The sequence below is a fragment of the Acipenser ruthenus genome, chromosome 12 (genome assembly GCF_902713425.1).
Source record: "Acipenser ruthenus chromosome 12, fAciRut3.2 maternal haplotype, whole genome shotgun sequence".
Lineage (NCBI taxonomy): Eukaryota > Metazoa > Chordata > Actinopteri > Acipenseriformes > Acipenseridae > Acipenser > Acipenser ruthenus.
In genome coordinates this window covers 2896653-2915259 of record NC_081200.1, presented here as the reverse complement: position 1 = coordinate 2915259, position 18607 = coordinate 2896653, and the positions used below count along the sequence as shown (strand labels likewise).

The following is an 18607-nucleotide window of genomic DNA, read 5'->3' as shown; positions in this document are numbered from 1 at the left end:
AGTGTTTAAATTGGAATAATTATTCTAAAATTCTGTCTTAAGTTCATATATATATATATATATATATATATATATATATATATATATATATATATATATATAAATTTGATTATTATTGTTACAAGCCATATATATATATATATATATATATATATATATATATATATATATATATATATATATATATATATATATATATATATATATATAAAATCTATGGCTTGTAACGATAATAATCAAATTATTTATCGATTGGGACCCCACAATAACAAATCGATGATATTTTAATGAAATCGAATATTCCATGAAATTAAAAATGTGTCTTGTATATATTAACTTACTGTCGAACGTAATCTGTGTTGTTGCTTCTAAAAGTATGCGAGAATATGCGTCTGTGAACAAATACAGGTTGACAATGCAGCGATCAAGAGTTACCTGCTTTGTTAATGTATTTTATACATATTATTGTGTTTTAAATCAGTCCCAACTGTAGCCTTCTGTCTTGAGTGAAGCTAATAATATTTAACATTACTACGTTGTCACGTGCCGCTGATTCCGAAAGTTTTTTTTTTCGTTTCGAAGTAATGCACTATCCGCAACCTTTCTCGTTTTTGATTGCTGTCTAATGCCGCTGGATCGTAGCTCGACGTATGACATCCGGTGAAACATTGCAGGTTGTACCAAATAGTTTGCCACCAGTAGAATGCTAAATTATTGTACACAATCCGCTGCAGTAATTATTGTAGATTTTTTTTTATTCATTTTGGACACTCGCAAAATGTTCACTCGCTTAACAATATCAGTTGAGATCTCCTAGGTTACTAAACCCGCCCTGGATGCCCATATCTACCAGTCGGTGAGAAGAGCCCAGAGTGATTATTAGCTGTCAATCAATAAATCCTGTCCAGTTTTCTTTTTGAAATTGAAACAAGCTTATAATCACATCGGGGACCTGGACCGATACACTTAATTGGATTTAAGTGCAGGGTGACAGTACACAAAATAGACAGTTTCCGTTGCAGGAAAGGGTAGGCTGCTTCTAATGTACTGTTTGGAAAAATGACAGTATAGTTGTATTAAGTGAAGGTAATGCAAATCTAAGTGGCTATGGAAAGTCATGTAAAGTTTTGATTAAAATATGAGAGCAAAAAGAGAACTGCATCTCTGGGGACTGCTGCTTTTGCTAGCAGTAACTGGACTACACAGATCATATATTTATAAGCAACAGCAAATTAAAAAAAAAAACTAGCTGTTCAACTAGCTCTAGTTTTGTTCTGTGCATATAATTTTTTTATCTGTAAATTTATGCTATAAAAGTCTGTAATACAATTTTATATGCTGTGTTTTATTTGAGACCATTTTTAAATGTGCGTAGGATATTATTATTTATTTCTTGGACTCCCTTATCCAGGGCGACTTAAAATTGTTACAAGATATCACATTATTTTTACATACAATTGGATCTTTATCTATATGTATAGATCAGCTGTGACCAAACATTATTTCAATTACAATGTTGGTAACATGTTGAATATGATAAAGGGGTTTCGCTATACGAGACATTTCTCAATGGCATAAAAAGTCTTTTTTTTTTAAAAAAAAAACAAAGGTTGATTTCACCCATTCTCTGCTTGAATGGAAAAAATAGATTAAAAAAACTGGTAAATTCTTTAATCAGAGTTAATCAAACAAAATGAGTGCTATTTTACATGTATGGAATGAGAATTTATCTTGCGGAAAATGTACATTTTTAATGAGTTTTTGTTTCAATGTGGTCCATATTCATAAAGCATTTTCAACCAAAAATAAGCATTTGAACTCCCTATAGGGACTGTTAAATTAGCACATGAAAGATTTATCTGACACTACAACTTCTTTGTGTTTTCCAATCTCTTGGAAAGCCTGAGTGTCGAGGACATTTTGTATTGTACAGAAAAAAGGCAAATGTTTTATTTTTATTTTTTATTCACTTTTTTTTTTTTTCTCTGTCCATTGATTCAGGCAAGTTGTTTATATATTATATGTCTTGTTTTCATCAGGCATCTACTTAATCATTTACAACTGCAAATTAAACGGTTTAATTATTTTTCCTCAAGTTTAATGTAAAAAAAACAAACAACTAAATATAGCTTTTGTAAATTAAGTACAAATCAAGCTGAAATAAACAACCTGCTTTTTACTACATGTTTCCAGCACACAGAATCTATTTGATATTAGTATTAAAGTGTGTGGAGGGCTGTACAGCAAAATGGTAATCTCTGATCAATACATTTTATGGCTGGCTATCTTAAGGAGTGTACTGTGAAGAGGTGCAGAGCCTGGCATTACCCAAGTTATTTTTGCCTCAACAGATTTCAAGGTCATTACCACTCTGTTAACTGTAATAACTAAATAACTAAAATTCTATTTAGTTAACTAATAACTACAATTAAACTAATAACTAACTAAAATAAAACAAATCATAACTATATAACTAAAAAAACAAACCGTAACTAAAAAAACACTGCATTGAAGTGTAGTCTCAATTCGTCTTTGCTAGTAAATTGAAGAACCGTACAAATCACTCAACTCTGCATAGAACTAGGATAGCCCTTTTTAGCTTGACATCTTATTATCTTGTAAACCTCTGTTTTGAAGTGACATGCTTGTTAGAAAGTTATTTGGGTGAGTCCTACTTTATTGCTCTGAATAACTTGTGCTTGGTAATAGTGTAAGTATGTGTAAAGGCTGTATAATAACTGTTTAGTTCAAGTTTGTTTGGCGACATGCTTGTTTCTGGCTGTTGGTCCTGTGTAAACACGCAGTTACAGATTGAACACTATAGATTTGATGCCTGAGAGCTAATAATTGTCTTTCTGAGGTCGACTGGGATTCATTCCCAGTTCAGCAGCAGGAGTTGACTGAGGCGTACTTACCAATAGTTACAAATACAATTTCAGTTTTTGCTGGAGCTGATCTCCTGGTCCTCAAACCCTCCACTCTTGAGTTTGTGCAGTATTATGTAGGTGTTTGAGATTGATCAGTCTGCTGCAGTCCTGAGAGTGAGCTGGAAGGAATGCGAGGACTGTTGGAATTGTGCTGTCCCTGGAGTGCTTGGCCAAGTGTTGCCTTTTTTGGCATCTGTGCTGAGTTCTGTATTCACCATTTGGGGAGCTTGTCCCAAGAGGGAGGGAGGGTGGGAGTTGTCTTGTGCACTTACAATCTAGTGTAATTGTGTTTTGTATAGTTTTGCAGCATGAATGATTGAAAGGTGAAAGGGAACAGCTTCTGTATACTGTAGATCTGCTAAAGCATCCTGGAATTGCTTGGTTTATTACATTATTTAAAGTCACCCGAATGGGCCATATGGGTTCCATAAGGCAAACGATTACAATGTCACTTTCATGCAGGATGGCTCAGTTCATTAAAATGATTGGCACAATATATTATCACCACATGCTTACAGTTTGAATGCATGCATGTAACAATTGCATATGACATCTGGAGGCATGAGAAATAATATTTATATTGAAGAAAGTCTTTATTGCACTTACATGCTGGTTTAGCTTGAGCATGTCACTTCAGGCACTTCAAATTCAGCCTCCTGAAGAGTCACATGGAAATGAAGCTCGCAAGCATTGTCTACAGAGCCAACCTCACGCAGTTCACTGTGAGCACGAGAAGGTAGTACAATGTAGAAACACAGTGTGCTTCTGGTTAGCCTTCGAGTCCTCGTACTTTTCTCCTTTATCTGTTTCTAAACACCAATACTTCGTCTTTTATATCTCAATGTACCCGTCGCATGTAAAGCCATATTAAACAGTACAGCGTCCAAGCAGAGGAACTGTGGGCCTTTTATTTTTCATCCAAAAAAGGCTGTGCGATATTTAGTTGATCGATGGGCTGTAAGATAAACCGGTTGTAAATCATCCCTGTGTTTAGAGTAAATCCTTAGCTCCAAGAATTTCGAAACTTTCCCGGGTTTAAACTCTGGGTGTCTACCACTCAGCATTTGCTTAACTCTTGTTTGGGGTGGGAGTTTAGCAGGGCGCTGTACTAGACTGTCGGTATCCGACACCTCAGGAAAGCTTATAACTTGCTGCTTTGATGGCCCACAAACCTAAACACTTGGTCAATTGCAACTTAAATGAGGTTCAAACCTCAAAATTAATCTTAATTTAGACCACAAGGTTTCATAAAGGCATGTTCAATGTTACAAGATACAGTGTACTGGCTGTAGATGAATTCGCAAGGAAAGGTTACTTTGCAGCATACGTCTTTTAAATAGAGCTGGTTTAAAACGGGTCTAAAATAAACCACTAAATGGGTCTTGTTAAACCAGTTAATTGGTTAAGTGTTTGGTACGTTGGTACCCCTGTTAAACCATTAATTTGGTCTATTAATTTAGACCAAATTAATGGTTTAACAGGGGTTGAACCAAACCCCAATTTAGTTAATGGTCGAAATAAGTAGCACGCTTCAATTGACCTTTGGAGTTTTCCAGAGGTCTTTAATGTCGTCTATGTAGACGGCACTAACTGACAAATCTGTCAAATTAATTGAAGCATCCCCTTTAAAACTTTAGTTAGGGTTAATTATTAAAGGTTAGGCTGTTTTATTCATTGTGGTGCCTGACATACAACAGATTTATACAAGTTTAATTAATGCCCAAAGTTGCAGTGAAATTACAATAAACTCCTGCACTGCAACAGTTGCTTCCAGAACTTCTTTTAAGAGAGGGGACACAGACTGTGATTGTAGTCTTGAATGTCATTACTTTATCTTGTAGGTAGTGTCTTAATCAAATGTGTGTACAAAGGAGTGCCCAAGAAATCAGTGGCTCAAATGTTGATGTGCTTCCCACAGGCAGATACAGCATCTGCAAACCAAAGGCTGATCTTGACAACGTGCCTAATTAATTATTCTTTTTCCGCTATAGATATTAAACGGCTATCATCATAAACCCCTGCTCAACAATGTTTATGTGTTCTGGCATGGGAGGGGGAAAAAAAACATGCATGTTTTAAAACAAGCACAGCTTGAGCTTAGTCATAGAGGCTTTGTTGTTCTTGCAGACTTTATTGTCCTTGTTAAAACAAAAACCAAGTTAAAGAATTGCATTATACCAAAATCCTATGGGACAGAGGGACAGATATCTTGTTAGTTATCTTTATTTTGGCAACCTCCTTTTGAAAGAAAGAAAAAACACTAGAATGAGGTCTGTCTTCAACTCCTATTTTCATGTTTCCCAAGCAAAGTTTTCAGGCATTAGTGAAAATGTCCCTTATGATCCTGGTGTTTTATTTCCATTAATTCAGTATCCATACTACAAGAAAAAAAGAAATTCGGCACCCAAGATCACAGCTAGGATTGTTTTAAAAATATTTTCCGGAGATTATAGGTCCATGGAATTGAATAGGAGATCAGGATTACACCTCCTCCTGATTGGTAGTGATGTTAAGTGCCGTATCTCCTGTAAAAAAACACCAGCATATTTTGTTTCTATACTAATAATTAAACAGGCTGTTGGCTTTTGAAGAAAAAAGTCAAATATCAAACTCCCAGTCCTTTCTAGGATAAGAATCTTTCATTTTCAATTATTTTCCTATATTTTGGTAAGATAGCACTGTCTGTAGGAAATGTCACAGGAGCTTTTATTAAGGCAATTCACCCCCCCAATACAGTGTGTGTGTTGTGTTGTGTTTAGTTTTTTTTTGGGGGGGGGGGGGGAACAGTCAGAGTGCCTAAAATCTGTCCCTTACAGTGGAAGATTAGTAGGGCCTGCCTTTCTTTTTCAGATCATTTGGATGACACATAGTGTCATAACCAGCAGAAGTCCTGGCTGTAACAATGCCTTTTTGCCTGGGAGTTGCCTCTTCTGCAAGAAAGGTGATTGCAGTGGCACTAACAATCGGCTACACGTAGCTGACCTGCTCCTCTTGCTTGCCTCCCTCGTTCTCAGTGAAGAATAAGGTATCCAGCAGGATAGTGGTGGAAGACTGGATGCATGTTGGTGCAGGCCTTAGGCGCAGTGGACTTTGGTAGGGCACTGGACTAATACCGTTCCTCATGCCATGCTTCATAAAGAGCTTGGAGTTCTCTGCCATGGATGAGCGAAAGGAGATCCTGGTTAATGTCTTGCGATGCAATTTGGGTGGCCTAGACCCACCATAGTCACAAGTGATGTATCGGCTAAAAGCCTTCCGGAATGTCTTATTGAAGAGTGTGTAGACGAGAGGGTTAATGCCGGAGGCGACATACCCTACCCAGACAAAGAAGTCCATTAGCCTGCCTAAAATCTCCTGACTGCAGGTCTTGCAAAACACAGAGGCTACGTTGGTGATAAAGAATGGGCACCACATGACTACAAAGAGGAAGAAGACAATACCCAAGACTTTGGAAGCCCGCTGCTCATTGCTGATGTTCTGCATGGACTTCTTGCCCATGGCTGACATCCTCCTGATAGGTATCTCTTCCCCGGTGGTGTGGTTGTTATTGACGCGGACGTTGGGCTGGACCTTCTCTTTCCTGGAGCTGTCAAGCATGGCCACCTGCTCTGGTGAGGACCCTGGTGGCAGCTGCTCCCTTTGGAAGATGGTGGACACAGTTGATCTAGTGAAGCGCTGGTGCGTCTTGAACCTGAGCAGGTAGGCCTTTTTCCGCAGAACCTGGATGGTCAGCATGTAGATGACCATCATGATGGCCAGTGGGACAAAGAAAGCTGCTGTAGAGCCGAAGATAATGAACTCCCGGAACCGATCGCTGTTCAGCAGACATGTCTTGTTTTTGAAGATGTTGGATTCATCTTGAAGGCCTTTGATTGGAATGGGAATTGCAATTCCTGGAAGAGAAGAGAGGACAGTTTCACTTGCTTAGTATGTGACCTGCCTGTGTCTTGGTTCTGCATTGCTGAACATGCTGAATTAGTATTGTAAGAATGGGTTGCACTGACCTATGTTCTACCTTCTTAATTACAGTGATTTGTTAGTTAATTAATTGGTAATGAAGGGTATAGATTTTTCTTGCTTTTAATTGGAGTAAGGGATTAGAAAATGTAATTAGCATAACTGCCTACTTAGTTTAAGGCACTTTCTTAATTCGATTTTTGTATTAAGATCTAGAATTGTTATATTAACTTCTCAATTAAACGTTTCTACTTGTGTAGAGTGGGTGTTTTTAAATTCATCCAGAAACCGACCTTCGTATGATTTAGAGGGATGTAAAAAGTCTGCCATTCATTTGCAGGCACTAAAGTGGCGTGCCAGGGGACTGGTAAATGAGAGGGGGAAAGTAAAATGTTTGTGTTGTACTGTAAATACACAATAAAGAAACATGTTTTGTTATTAAAATAGAAAGAACATCATGAGTGCCTGATAACAATTTTGTTTCAGCTATTGACTTCCTAAATGTTGGGTTCCTTTATTTTACTTTATGTATTTATGTATATTTATTTTGAGTTTCAGCATCTCCGTTTTAAAGTTAATTGTCTTGCGTATTCTAGTTAGTGATATCTGGCTTAACGCATCATAAATAAAGTGAATTGCTGAGGTAAGATGGGACTGTAGATGGCTATACTGGTAGAAACCCTTCCCTGGTAGTGAGTTGAGGGCTTAGGTGCAACAAAAACAGTGATGTTATCCTGGGTCCTGTGAAGCACAGCCAAGGTGCTGTAGGCAACGTCTAATAGTAATGTTCGGGCAGTCCAATCCAGTATAACAGCCAGTTCTATTTGTGAAACGTGTACTTTTTATATAATATAAAGGGTTAACTGGTCAGTCACACATGAAGTATACTTTCCCGAATGATTCATGAAGTAGGTACGGGTGAAGTATAGGTTTTGAATATATATAGCTTCTTTTCTTTTTGTTTTTGGCATTTTGCATATGTTTTAAGTGAGTAATTTTTCCACCAATCCTGCATTACGTAGTTAATAGGCTTGGTACCTGCAGGGTTACAGGTTTGGTGGTGTAACTGCTTGGTGGTGTAATTGCAGTACTGGTGTAGTGAACGTTGTGATGTTTAGATAATGGGAATGTTGCTCAATGAACCATGGCCAGTGTTTTAGATGGAATGCTTTCCTTACACACAATATGTATCCTTTTGTTGGAGGATTCATAAAATTATATAAAGTGATCTAGATCTTGATTTATATCATAAACATCCTTTAGTATTGTCCACGTACACCAACTGTGTAGAGAACCCAGAATTAAAGCTTACTTAATCTTAGATGTACTTTGCCTGCTGCAAGATTCCAGTATTCCCGAGTTCTGGGTGTTCAATTTGCTGACTCGCATGTCCCAGTACTGTGCCCCTCTCTAAATGGTTCCCAAGCATATTAAGCAACATGGTATCACAACTGCTGTACTTCCTGTATTCAAGAAAGAGGCCAGTGAGGACTGAGCTCCAACCCGGACCCCTGGGTTAAGTTTGAGATTGTGTGTATGGACAACATATTTGCATTATTCATTTCCCTATAACATATTTTACTGTTAATTGGCTGCATATTGCCCAAATTTTCCCAAAAGAGGACCTGTGTTTTTTTTTTTTAATTACACTGTTGAGCTAGCAGTAACTTTTTATTGCTCTGTAAATACAGAGTTGCATTTAACTTTAAAGGTTCTATGACTGTATTCTCCTTTCTATGGCCTTATGGTTTATTTCTCCTTGTATAGCTAAGTAAATATTCCCTATTTCAATGTGTGGAAGCCACTAACTAGTTATCTTTCCTATTGAGTGTTTGGCTATAATGATCCAAAAGCACTGCCCTGCCTGCATAGCTCAGTGAGAGTAATAATAAAAATGACAGCATGCTGCTGGTTACACAAGAGCAGGAGATTTGACCCCCTTGACCTTGCCCTAATTCCTTTCCTAGAAACCACCGCATGGCAATCCCCCAGCTCTGAAGTACCTTTCCCTAAAGTCAACTCAAATTAGGTCTCTGTCTAAACATTGCAAATCCACCAATCCACCCTGCTTGCATTCACACATTGTTTGTGTTTATGTTTTATTTTTTTCTGAGAAAATGAACCCTAACAGGTCAAATGCAGGTCCACAGAGGTCTGTAGATCGTGAAATTGCCAGGTATTTTTACGAGGCAGTATTTATGCAATATTATTTGGTTTTGGCACAAATGCATGCATATGCTAAATGGATCAGACCTCTTACCTATAGAAATCAGCCACACCACAGCTATCTTGCCCATGGCTTTAGCTCTTGATTTGAACTGGCTGTGCTGAATGGGCTTCTTGATGGCAATGTAGCGATCCAGGGAGATTGCACAGAGATGCATGATCGAGGCTGTGGAGAAGAGAACGTCCAGGAATATCCAGATAGGGCAGAGCGAGGTGGGCAGAGGCCACTCGGAGTCTGAAACACAGAGCACAAGATCGAGAGGAAGCTGTCACTTGACCAGTTCTAAGGAATATGCCAGGCACTGCAATCAAGTGTCTGACGTTTCAACTTACATGTTTATCAAATAAATACAATGCGAGTTTAGATAAACCTGTGATCTTCCCAGAAACATATGAAGTTATAATATGAAGTCTCTTGCAGTTGAGGGTTGTTGCACTTGTACACTTTGTGGGTAGATTAGTCTCAATAGCCAGGGATTTAGGCAACTGCATTAAGATGCTTTTTAGATGATGTATTTGCATATTTTTTGTTAGTTTTGAGTTTTTTGTCATGGAGCCTCGTTGGTGGCTGGCTCAGTAGATGGCACACTTGACCACTTAATGTAATGATCCGAATGTGTTGTGCGTTTGTTTTTTTTACTGGGTTCTTTCTTGCAAGTGCCATTTATTAAGTAATCGGGCAAGAGTACACTGGAAATTGTTAAGTTTGACGGTAAAACATTTTGTTTATCAACTTGAACCAAAACTTTCAATTCTGTGTAAAAAAACGAAATGGTTTGATAAAGTGACGTTTGCTTATGGAGCTCTACAGTCACCTTGTGGAAGGGCACACTGCATTAGGGGGCGGCAGGTTATAAATGGGTCTATAGAGTTAGAAACATTGATAAAGCCATTGAAAGAAAGCAATTTATTTCACCCAGTAGACCTCTATCCATGCACAGTGTATTGTACTGAGCCATGTGTTTTCACTAACCTTCATTATCCGGTGTGGAGAGACAATTAATCAACCCCAAGCCAAGGTGGAGTATGCAGTGCACAAATAGTGAACTTAACCAAAACCTGAAACATGTTTGAGCCTATATGTATTGGAAATGCGCCAATTGAAATCTGTTTTAATTGGCGTGTTTGCTGTTTTTTGCTTTGCGTGCAGTGGTGAGCTGATCTAGGAAAGGTGTCATTGGCAGCTTGGGTTACATGTAATGGTTTTCATCTGAACCCGTGTTTATGTAGTAGTCCTGAAGGCATTACCTGAAAAGTAATGTTGTTAGCTTGTGTTTAGCTGTACCTGGTGAAACTTGTTTTTCTGGAAGCAAAACCCAACAAACAGCCCAATGACAGGCTTCAACAGGACATGTAGCCTAAATGTATTATGATTTGAAATACAAGTAAAAATATGTAATGAGACATGATATTTTTAAGAGATAAGTTGCTCGGAATTCAAAGGCAGTGATCTGAGCCAGCTGTTTTCATCAACGCTACGTTTGTGGTTGGCAGCTGGGTTTGTCTTGTATCACAGTCCCCATCTCTGATCTTTTAGAATTATGTACTTTCTTCAGGCTTGATTTTAGATTACACAAGATAACATTTAGGGCCTTTTTTTAAATACTGTCTTAAAATACATTGTAGTCTCCTTTTTGTAAGTGTAAAAACAAAAAACAAAAAATTCTTTACTTGTGTTGGTACCAGCTGTCTCTTTATAAGAGGGCCTGTTTAAATCCACTTGACTCAGTTAAGGGAGATTTTACTTTGTATAATATAAAATCAAGTCTCAAATAAGTACAGAATTCTAAAAGACTGAGAAACGTGTATTTTTGCGGAGGGCAGAAGACCTAACAAGGGGTTTGAATACATACCTAAATTCATAACTCTATTCATTTTTTCAGCTTGGTTTGGAAAAATTAATACAAATCACTGTTCCAGAAACAAGTAGCTCCATTATATGAAACTTCCCCGGTAGGCCTTTATTTATTTATTTATTTATTTATTTATTTATTTATTTATTTATTTTTGTAAAGAACATAAAGCGGAGCAAAACCTCCAGATGTGAAAACAGGTTACCAGAATAAACGTTCCTTGCTGGGGTAATTGAGCTTAAACGTTTATAGACTGGGATGACTTGCATTGTTGCAGTTTTGTAGGTCAACAGAAACCAGCCAGCAGCACTGTACTTTGTAATGCTGATGCACTCTGCATTAGCAGGACCGCGTCTCTTGGGTGTAGGGGTCTCGGTAGTTTGTAATTTTATATATAAGTTTTTTTTCTTGCTCAAAGAAAAGGTTCCACACAAGGCTTACCTTGTGTATTAAATAGGGTTTAATAAGGATTTAGGCAGCGTTCAATTTTTTTAATAAAAGAAATGAAACAAGGTTATAAAAAAGTCAAGAAATACGCATGGGAATGAAGAAGCTGAAGAAATGGGAAAAGTCTTGTATGGGACTGTAAACATATTATTTTAGGATATATTGATCCAGTTACATCGCAACTAAGAATTCAGATATTGGAAACCTACTGAAATTAATTAATTCTATTAAACATAACGATCTCCCTGTTTTATTGTGGTGTTAATATAGTATGTTGCTCTTTCTGTTATCGGCATGGCTGGCTCCCCTCGGCTACCAGACGTTTAGTCTACACTTCCTTTCGCTATAACAAGTGGTTAATCTTTTGTCTGCTTGCTCTTATTGATCATCTGGGCTGCGCACCAAACGCCCCAAAGATAAATAAAACAAAACTCTCTTGTCCGCCATGTAGGCTGTGTTCAGTTATCCTGTACCCTCTGCTAACCCAGTTCTATTCAATTTCTTATAATGAATAAACTGGAAACTCACTATTTTAATAATTCTATTATATATATGACTGATCAGTATATCCCGCCTTGCAGCTGAAGATCCATGCACGACACACACACACACACGCACACATTTGTGCACCAGTTGCATACTTACTGAAGAGCACAGTGGTGAGAGCAATGGGCATGACCAAGAGCCCAACCAGCAAGTCTGCCACCGCCAGCGACATCAGGAAGTAATTGGTGGCATTCTGCAGCTTCCTCTCCAGTGAGACAGCCAGGATCACCAGTATGTTGCCTCCAAGGGTGGGGATGATGACCACGATGATGAGCAGGGCAGCCCAGCACAGATCCTCTCCTCCTCCTCCTTGGGCAGCCCCCGGCGCCCCCACCAGTGCACTCAGCCTTGATGGCTGGAAGGACTCTGAATAGTTGGCCTGTCCCGAAACGTTGGCAGCTAGGAGGAAAGGCCACTGAATCTGGCTGTCCTGCAGAGAGATGCTGCTGCCATGCTCTGACATGTCTTTGTTGTTCACGTGTTTACCTGTCTTCGCTGGTCCCGGTGTATCCTGGGGCTTAGCCAGCATGGTCACAGGGCCCACGGTCCAAGGGGGGCTGCAGTTTGCTGGGTTTCAATCTTTAAGGAGAGGGGGCAAGCCAGAACCAAAACCGTAATGATTTAACAATAAAAATCTACTGATGTTTAATGACTTCCTTTGCGTGACATCATTAAGCCGTAATCTCCTAGTCGTCACTGTGCTATATTTCCAAATAGAGACACCAGAAATGTTTTCTTTTTTTATTAATGTGCAATCTGTTGTGTGAAAATAATAGGTTTGTTTTTGTTTCAAGTGCCACTGTGTAGCGTATCTGGGAAATGTCTCTTGTTTGTTTGAGGCCAGGCTTCTCTCCTAAATACAGAGGTAGAGGAAAAACATTTCAAATACTGTTGTACGAACCAAACCTACCGTTCAAATGACTAAACATTCAGTTAAAACAAAACATAAATGGTTTCAAACATTATATCTTGGTGTCCTCGCTTACTGAAAAAACCTTACAGTAACTGTCTCTTTCAGAACCAATTTTGTCAAAGTGCTCAAACATGAGAGCTGTCAGAATATGAAACAAAAACAGATACAAATCTGTTTATATTAAAATCTATATAAATGTACTTTTAGGATATTTAGTTTTTTAATATCTCTTTTATTTGCCTTTCTTTTTTAATTAGATGCCTTGTATGTGTAGTGTGGTTACATTTTATCTCTGATTCAAACAGTGTCACTCCACACACTGGACAGTTCAACATTTTCATTACTGACCTCACAAATAAACAAAACAAATTAACAAACTTGCAGTTGGGCCCCATGACTGAATTCCTGGTTTAATGTAATTCGATCTGTCTTTTGAACAGCTGCTAACTAACAGGTAAGCCTGGCTCTCTGATTCAGTTTTGTGCTCTCCTTGGATTCTCTGTCTAAAATCCCAACTAATAATCTTGTGCTACAGTGTGCTGGCCGCAAGCGCAAAATATTGTTAGAATATTGTTATTAGTGGCTTGCCCTATTTACCGGTAAAGGGATTTTGTATTTTGTACTGCACTTGTCTTGTTCCTAGGACCAGGCAGAAAAGTCAAAGCTAAGAATCCCGAATTCTGAGGACTTGTCTGAAAAGTGGTGTTCTGTGCAGTAATTTCACTGTGTTATTAACCGCCTATGGACAGTGTCAATTGTGTCAAATATGTAACATTGCTTCAGAGACAAATCTGTCAATTAGGATCTTTATTTATTTATTTATTAAGCACTTAAACTAAATAAAAATAGCCATGTCACTTATCCCTGCTTTTAAAAGAGCTATTAAACAATGTCAGTATTTAAAGAATAACCCTTGTAGTATCTGCACACAGATTAACAGTCTGAAAAGGGACTTGCATAGCAAATGACATTACCTGTTACTTTGATGGTTTGAAATAATAAAACAAAAATTATCATGTAGTATAAATACTGTATTGAACATTTTTTATTATTTTTATTGTCACTGAAGTATAAATTTCAGGAAAGCAGCAGACCTAATTTTGTATTTTATTTAATCCGAACATCTTTCTGAATGTTGTCTTTACTATAGTCTCATACATCTTTTAAATTCCTCTATATATTTTTTTTCTTTTGACGTATTTACCTGTAAGCGATACTCAAGTTCAGAGCCACGTCATTTCTTCCTCTCGGTGCTGAAATCAATCCAGTGAGTGTGGGCAAGCCAAGCAATCCACTTCTCTGTTCGATAGAATATCGCAATGTCTTTTATGGGTCAAGCAGTTTTTTCCCTTGTCTTGTAAGTAGACATTCTGCTTAAACTTTTTCCATGGTCAAGAATCTTGACAAGTTAGGCGATTTGGTTTTACATCACGGCTCTTCCTATGTCTGTTATTAACATTTCTTTAAAATCCAGTGTCTCGTATGTATGCTTATTTCTGTGTCCCCTTTCCGCCTTTTTTTTTTGTTTTTTTTTCTATTTTCAGTGGCTCATTCAGTGGTTGCACTAAGCTTGGCTGCGTGGCTCCTTTTGTGGTCTCAGGTTTTAAACTTGCAGCAGACAGACTGAGCTTTGCTGTACTCTTGCTCGTTGCGCTCTCTCTCCTCCCCAACGGGCTGCGAGAAAACAGATGAATGTCTTGCAGCTGGAATGAAGCCAGCTGTTCTGGGAGGTGATTTCCTTCAACACAGCAGACCTGCTGTTTATACACGTCCTTCTCTGCTTCATACTCTCCTTGAACAAGTGGGGCAGGGGTGGAAATGGACTGCTTCCCAAATACAGTACGTTGACTTCGCCAGTCTAAGCTATTGATCTTTACAACACAGTTCAATACAGGTATCCAAGCACACACACACGGTTGGTTTTAAATAATATAAGTCGTTTTTGTGGTGACGGTTGCCAACTCTACTTTGAAGAAGATAAAAGTGAATTTAATCCCTTTCCATTAGAAAGGTATTGGATTCAGACTACCGACTGCACTTAATACCTTTCTATAAAAATAGGTGATTTTATAATTTATTTGTTTGTTTTTACATTATGAATTGATAACCCCATTTGTTCTCATGTGAGTGGGTGTAGATAGTATTCAAGCCATGTATATTTTGCTGTTTGTTTGTGAAAAGACTATTCTGGTTTTAGTTGGATAATCTGTTTGATCAGTGCTCTACGCTGCATATAAAGCTTTTCTATGATTCCAAACTTTGATCTTCTATTGTTAATTCTACGAATCAGACGATTTTTTATATTTATTTTTTAAGCAATATAAACAACTGAAATTGCTCCGCATCGGGCCTCGTTCATGGAACATTCCCAGGCTCTGATAAGCTCTAATTATCCTTCTGTTCATTGATCTCTCATTCAAATAAATCACCAAATGTGAGGTGACACAACACAGAGTTTTGTAAACCTCAAGCAATTTTGCTCCTTCTGTAATGGGAACGGTTAGGAGTTATGTATCCTGTGAAGATTTATCCAAGGTCCTTGTCTCTCTCTTCCGCACACTTAACCCTTCTAGGGCTGGGCTTCCACTTCGTCCTGCCCCCTCTTAATGTTATCTAGTCCATTTATCAACCGCTAAGAATGTTTTCAGTGAAACCACAGAGTGCTGAACTGCAGCTGGCTTAAAGGCTTTGAAGTCTCATTACCAGTGTGGAGATCAGTCAGGTCCTATAGATTGTGTTCTGGTGGTGATTTATTTCAAAGCAATATAGGGCGAACCATTTTTTCTAAGAATAAGTATTGTTTAGTTTAAAATAATTAATAATAATAATAATAATAATAATAATAATAACAATAATATGTCTTCAGAATAGCATTCTTAGATGGTGTATTTTCAAAAAGATCCCTTAAGAGTTTACAGTTTATTTTTGCCAGTCAGTTGCCAGAATAATTCCAACCCCTGACACAGATTTGTCGGAATGTCACAGACCTTCCTTCCTGTGATGGCTGTTTGTGATTAATTTTAAAATGCAGATAGCCAGCTGGCGGTGGGTATTGAGAAGAGGGTTAATGCTGGATTGAATAGGCTTTTTAATAATAAACTAGGGGGTCGAGACCCTTTATGGAGATATACATCGTGTATTGCTTTGGAGCATAATCACTTGAATGATGACTGGACTCGGTTGCATACAAATGAAGGATTTAGCCTTCATGTAATTAAAGTGAACTCATCTTTTGTTCTTGTCAGGGCTGCCTCCACTACTACATCACAATTGCCCTGTAAAGGTGTTTCTAATACAACCCCAGTATACACTCCAGGCTTCCCTTTCAAGAGCAATGAGGACTCGATTCCTTTGATTTGAAGCAGGAAAGCACAAACAGTTAAATGCCACCTTAAATAATTGGTATGTGAGGATCACTAGTGTATTGTGTGAGAGCCATGGAAACTGAGAGTTCTGTAAAGAGCTGGCAGGCAGGGTGAGAAGGCTCTAGTCTCCTGTAAACCTGCTTTTTATTGGCGTGCCATTAATTTGAACTGATTTTAAAATGTTCTGTGAAAAATGAAATAGTCAGCATAAGAAAGCAAGACAACAGATAAATCTGATGACTAAGCATCTGGAGTCTTTTTCAGAATTTGGATATAATACTTTCCAGTTTCGGTTTGCCACTTCCACCAACATGCTTTTAATGGGCTGAGTAATTAAGCAATTTATTGAGGCACTGTTTGACTGGCTGTTTCCCATAAAGGAGATCCCCATGGCAGGTTGAGCGATGCCAGTGCATAGACTTTGCTTTTATTTCAATGTCCTCCTCATTTTATTACTGCTGCACATAACTTTGAGCAGAAATAGCCAATTAACTGGATACATAACTTTTTTCAAAGTTCAGTTGATTTAGGTGGTGAGTGGATTAAGTTCGGCTTACAAAATAAAAAGCCCAGCATGTTTTGTATTACAGGAGATAAGAATGTTAACAATGCCTTTGAAAGTTAAACTGTTACATTTGCTGGAGCAAAACCGTTTTACCTTCAACCATCGATAACATGCTAAATGTTTTCTAAAGGGATTTACCAACACACAGGCTTTGGATAATCCTGTTGGACATGTGTAATTAAAATCGCATGCAACTATTCATTTCTCTCAGGAGTATTAAAAAGAAGTAAACCTTTCTAGTACATGTAGTGCTTTGTAACATTCCCAGTCCTGATAACCTGGGATGAATTGAAGGTTGCAAGAGGTAGACAAGCTGATGAGCTCTGGAGAGCCAGGGGAAGGATGGATTTCAGGACAGTGCAGTGATGTTGTGTACACCTGAATAAAGTACCAGCCATACCAAAATGATAAACTCCACTGCCTAACCATGCAAAATGATTAACACACACTTTTGTCTAGTGGGACGAAAATAAATATGCAAACTCTGCAGTTTGTGTATAGTGTGAAACGACTTTAAAAGTGACTTTTCTTTACTAAGGAACTTGAAAGGTTTTGTTATATAGGCTTTTTTTATGTATATAATTTGATGTACACAAAACCGTGAGCCAGCACAGAGTACAGTATAAAGTAGCTTTAAATAAACAGAGGTCAATCAGAAAGAAATGTAATGGAGAAGACTTGTAGTGGAGTGGATTGCAGTGCTTGCAGTATGTGGTGATGGCTGCTGTTTAAAACATGGCTTTTATTTTGAGCAGTTTCATTCAGCAGCAGTGCATAGGGTAGTATATATTTATATTGACAGCTGCACTCATAATCCAACTACAAAAATGCAGTGCCTGCAAGTCTGTATTCCAATGTGTTCAAAATAGAATATGGTTAAAGAGCCAGCCTACAATGCACAATGGATCCTTTCTGTTTTACATGCCAACAGATGTTTGAAAGAAGCCACATAACACAAATCCATAATCCACTGTTTGTCATTGCCATGTCGCTTCTGCAAGGAATGTGCTTCAGGGCTCCTTGTTTTATCAAATAAAAAAATGCTTCCCCAGTTTAAAAAAAAAAAAGAATAGCAGCTCCAAGTACAAGGCTAGCTTACTATGTCACGGCACAATGGGGACATAGTATATTTATTGCCTTCAAGAGACATTAATTTATACATACATACATAATCAAGTAGGTATGAAGTTGTTAGAGTTTTATGCATCTTTTAATGGGCTAGAATTAGAAGCCATTCCAACCCCCCCAATTTTTTTTTTTTTTCGCTCATTTCACTTTATTTCTATAGAGAGAGAGAGAGGTCAGGATCTGTTTCCCCACTCCTGCATCGAAGAGGCATGTTGAAAAAAACCCTCCATTGAACAGTTTAAACTAAGACTGTTATTGAAACAGCTGGTTGAGTCGGAGCGTTTTCGAAGAAAAACTAAAGCCAGATGGTTTGAGACATAAGGAGTATATTTTGTTGTATTATTTTGGCTTATTGACACTGGAAAAAAATCTAATAAAGGAAATAATGCAAGTAATTGAAGATGAAAGAAGTACAGGAGTAATGGGGGCCAATTAACTAAGGCAGTGGACTAGTAAGTCTTGCCCTGGGGGGAATGGATGGGTTGATTCACAGCAGTGGGCAGGAATGCAGGTTGGCCAAATTATTTTTAAATGGTAAAAACACAAAGGGGCATGGAGAGTGGCAAGAGCTGTTTTTCATCTTCGCATTATTGTGACCTCTCAATTGGGCCAGTGTAGTACAATCTTGAGTTCTTTTTGTGGGACATGTGTGTTTTGGACAGCACCCTTTATAACCCAAA

At 38.0% G+C, this 18607-nt stretch overlaps 2 protein-coding genes across 3 annotated transcripts in view; one reads left to right on the top strand and one right to left on the bottom strand.

Moving 5' to 3' along the window:
- LOC117417076 (26S proteasome non-ATPase regulatory subunit 1) overlaps positions 1 to 18607 on the top strand; it is a 44459-nt gene that overhangs the window by 9182 nt on the left and 16670 nt on the right. The window lies entirely within an intron of this gene.
- On the bottom strand, positions 1418 to 14761 carry LOC117417077 (5-hydroxytryptamine receptor 2B-like). 2 transcript variants are annotated; one of them, XM_034028801.3, is made up of 4 exons: positions 14074 to 14761; positions 12056 to 12809; positions 9145 to 9345; positions 1418 to 6820 (listed from the first exon to the last, which is right to left on the bottom strand). In XM_034028801.3, the coding sequence occupies exons 2-4, from the start codon at positions 12483 to 12485 to the stop codon at positions 5895 to 5897; spliced, it is 1557 nt and encodes a 518-aa protein (XP_033884692.3). In that variant the 5' UTR covers positions 12486 to 12809; positions 14074 to 14761; the 3' UTR covers positions 1418 to 5894. The 2 variants fall into 2 exon arrangements, with proteins under 2 accessions (XP_033884692.3, XP_033884693.3); XM_034028802.3 differs by having other exon boundaries at positions 12056 to 12535.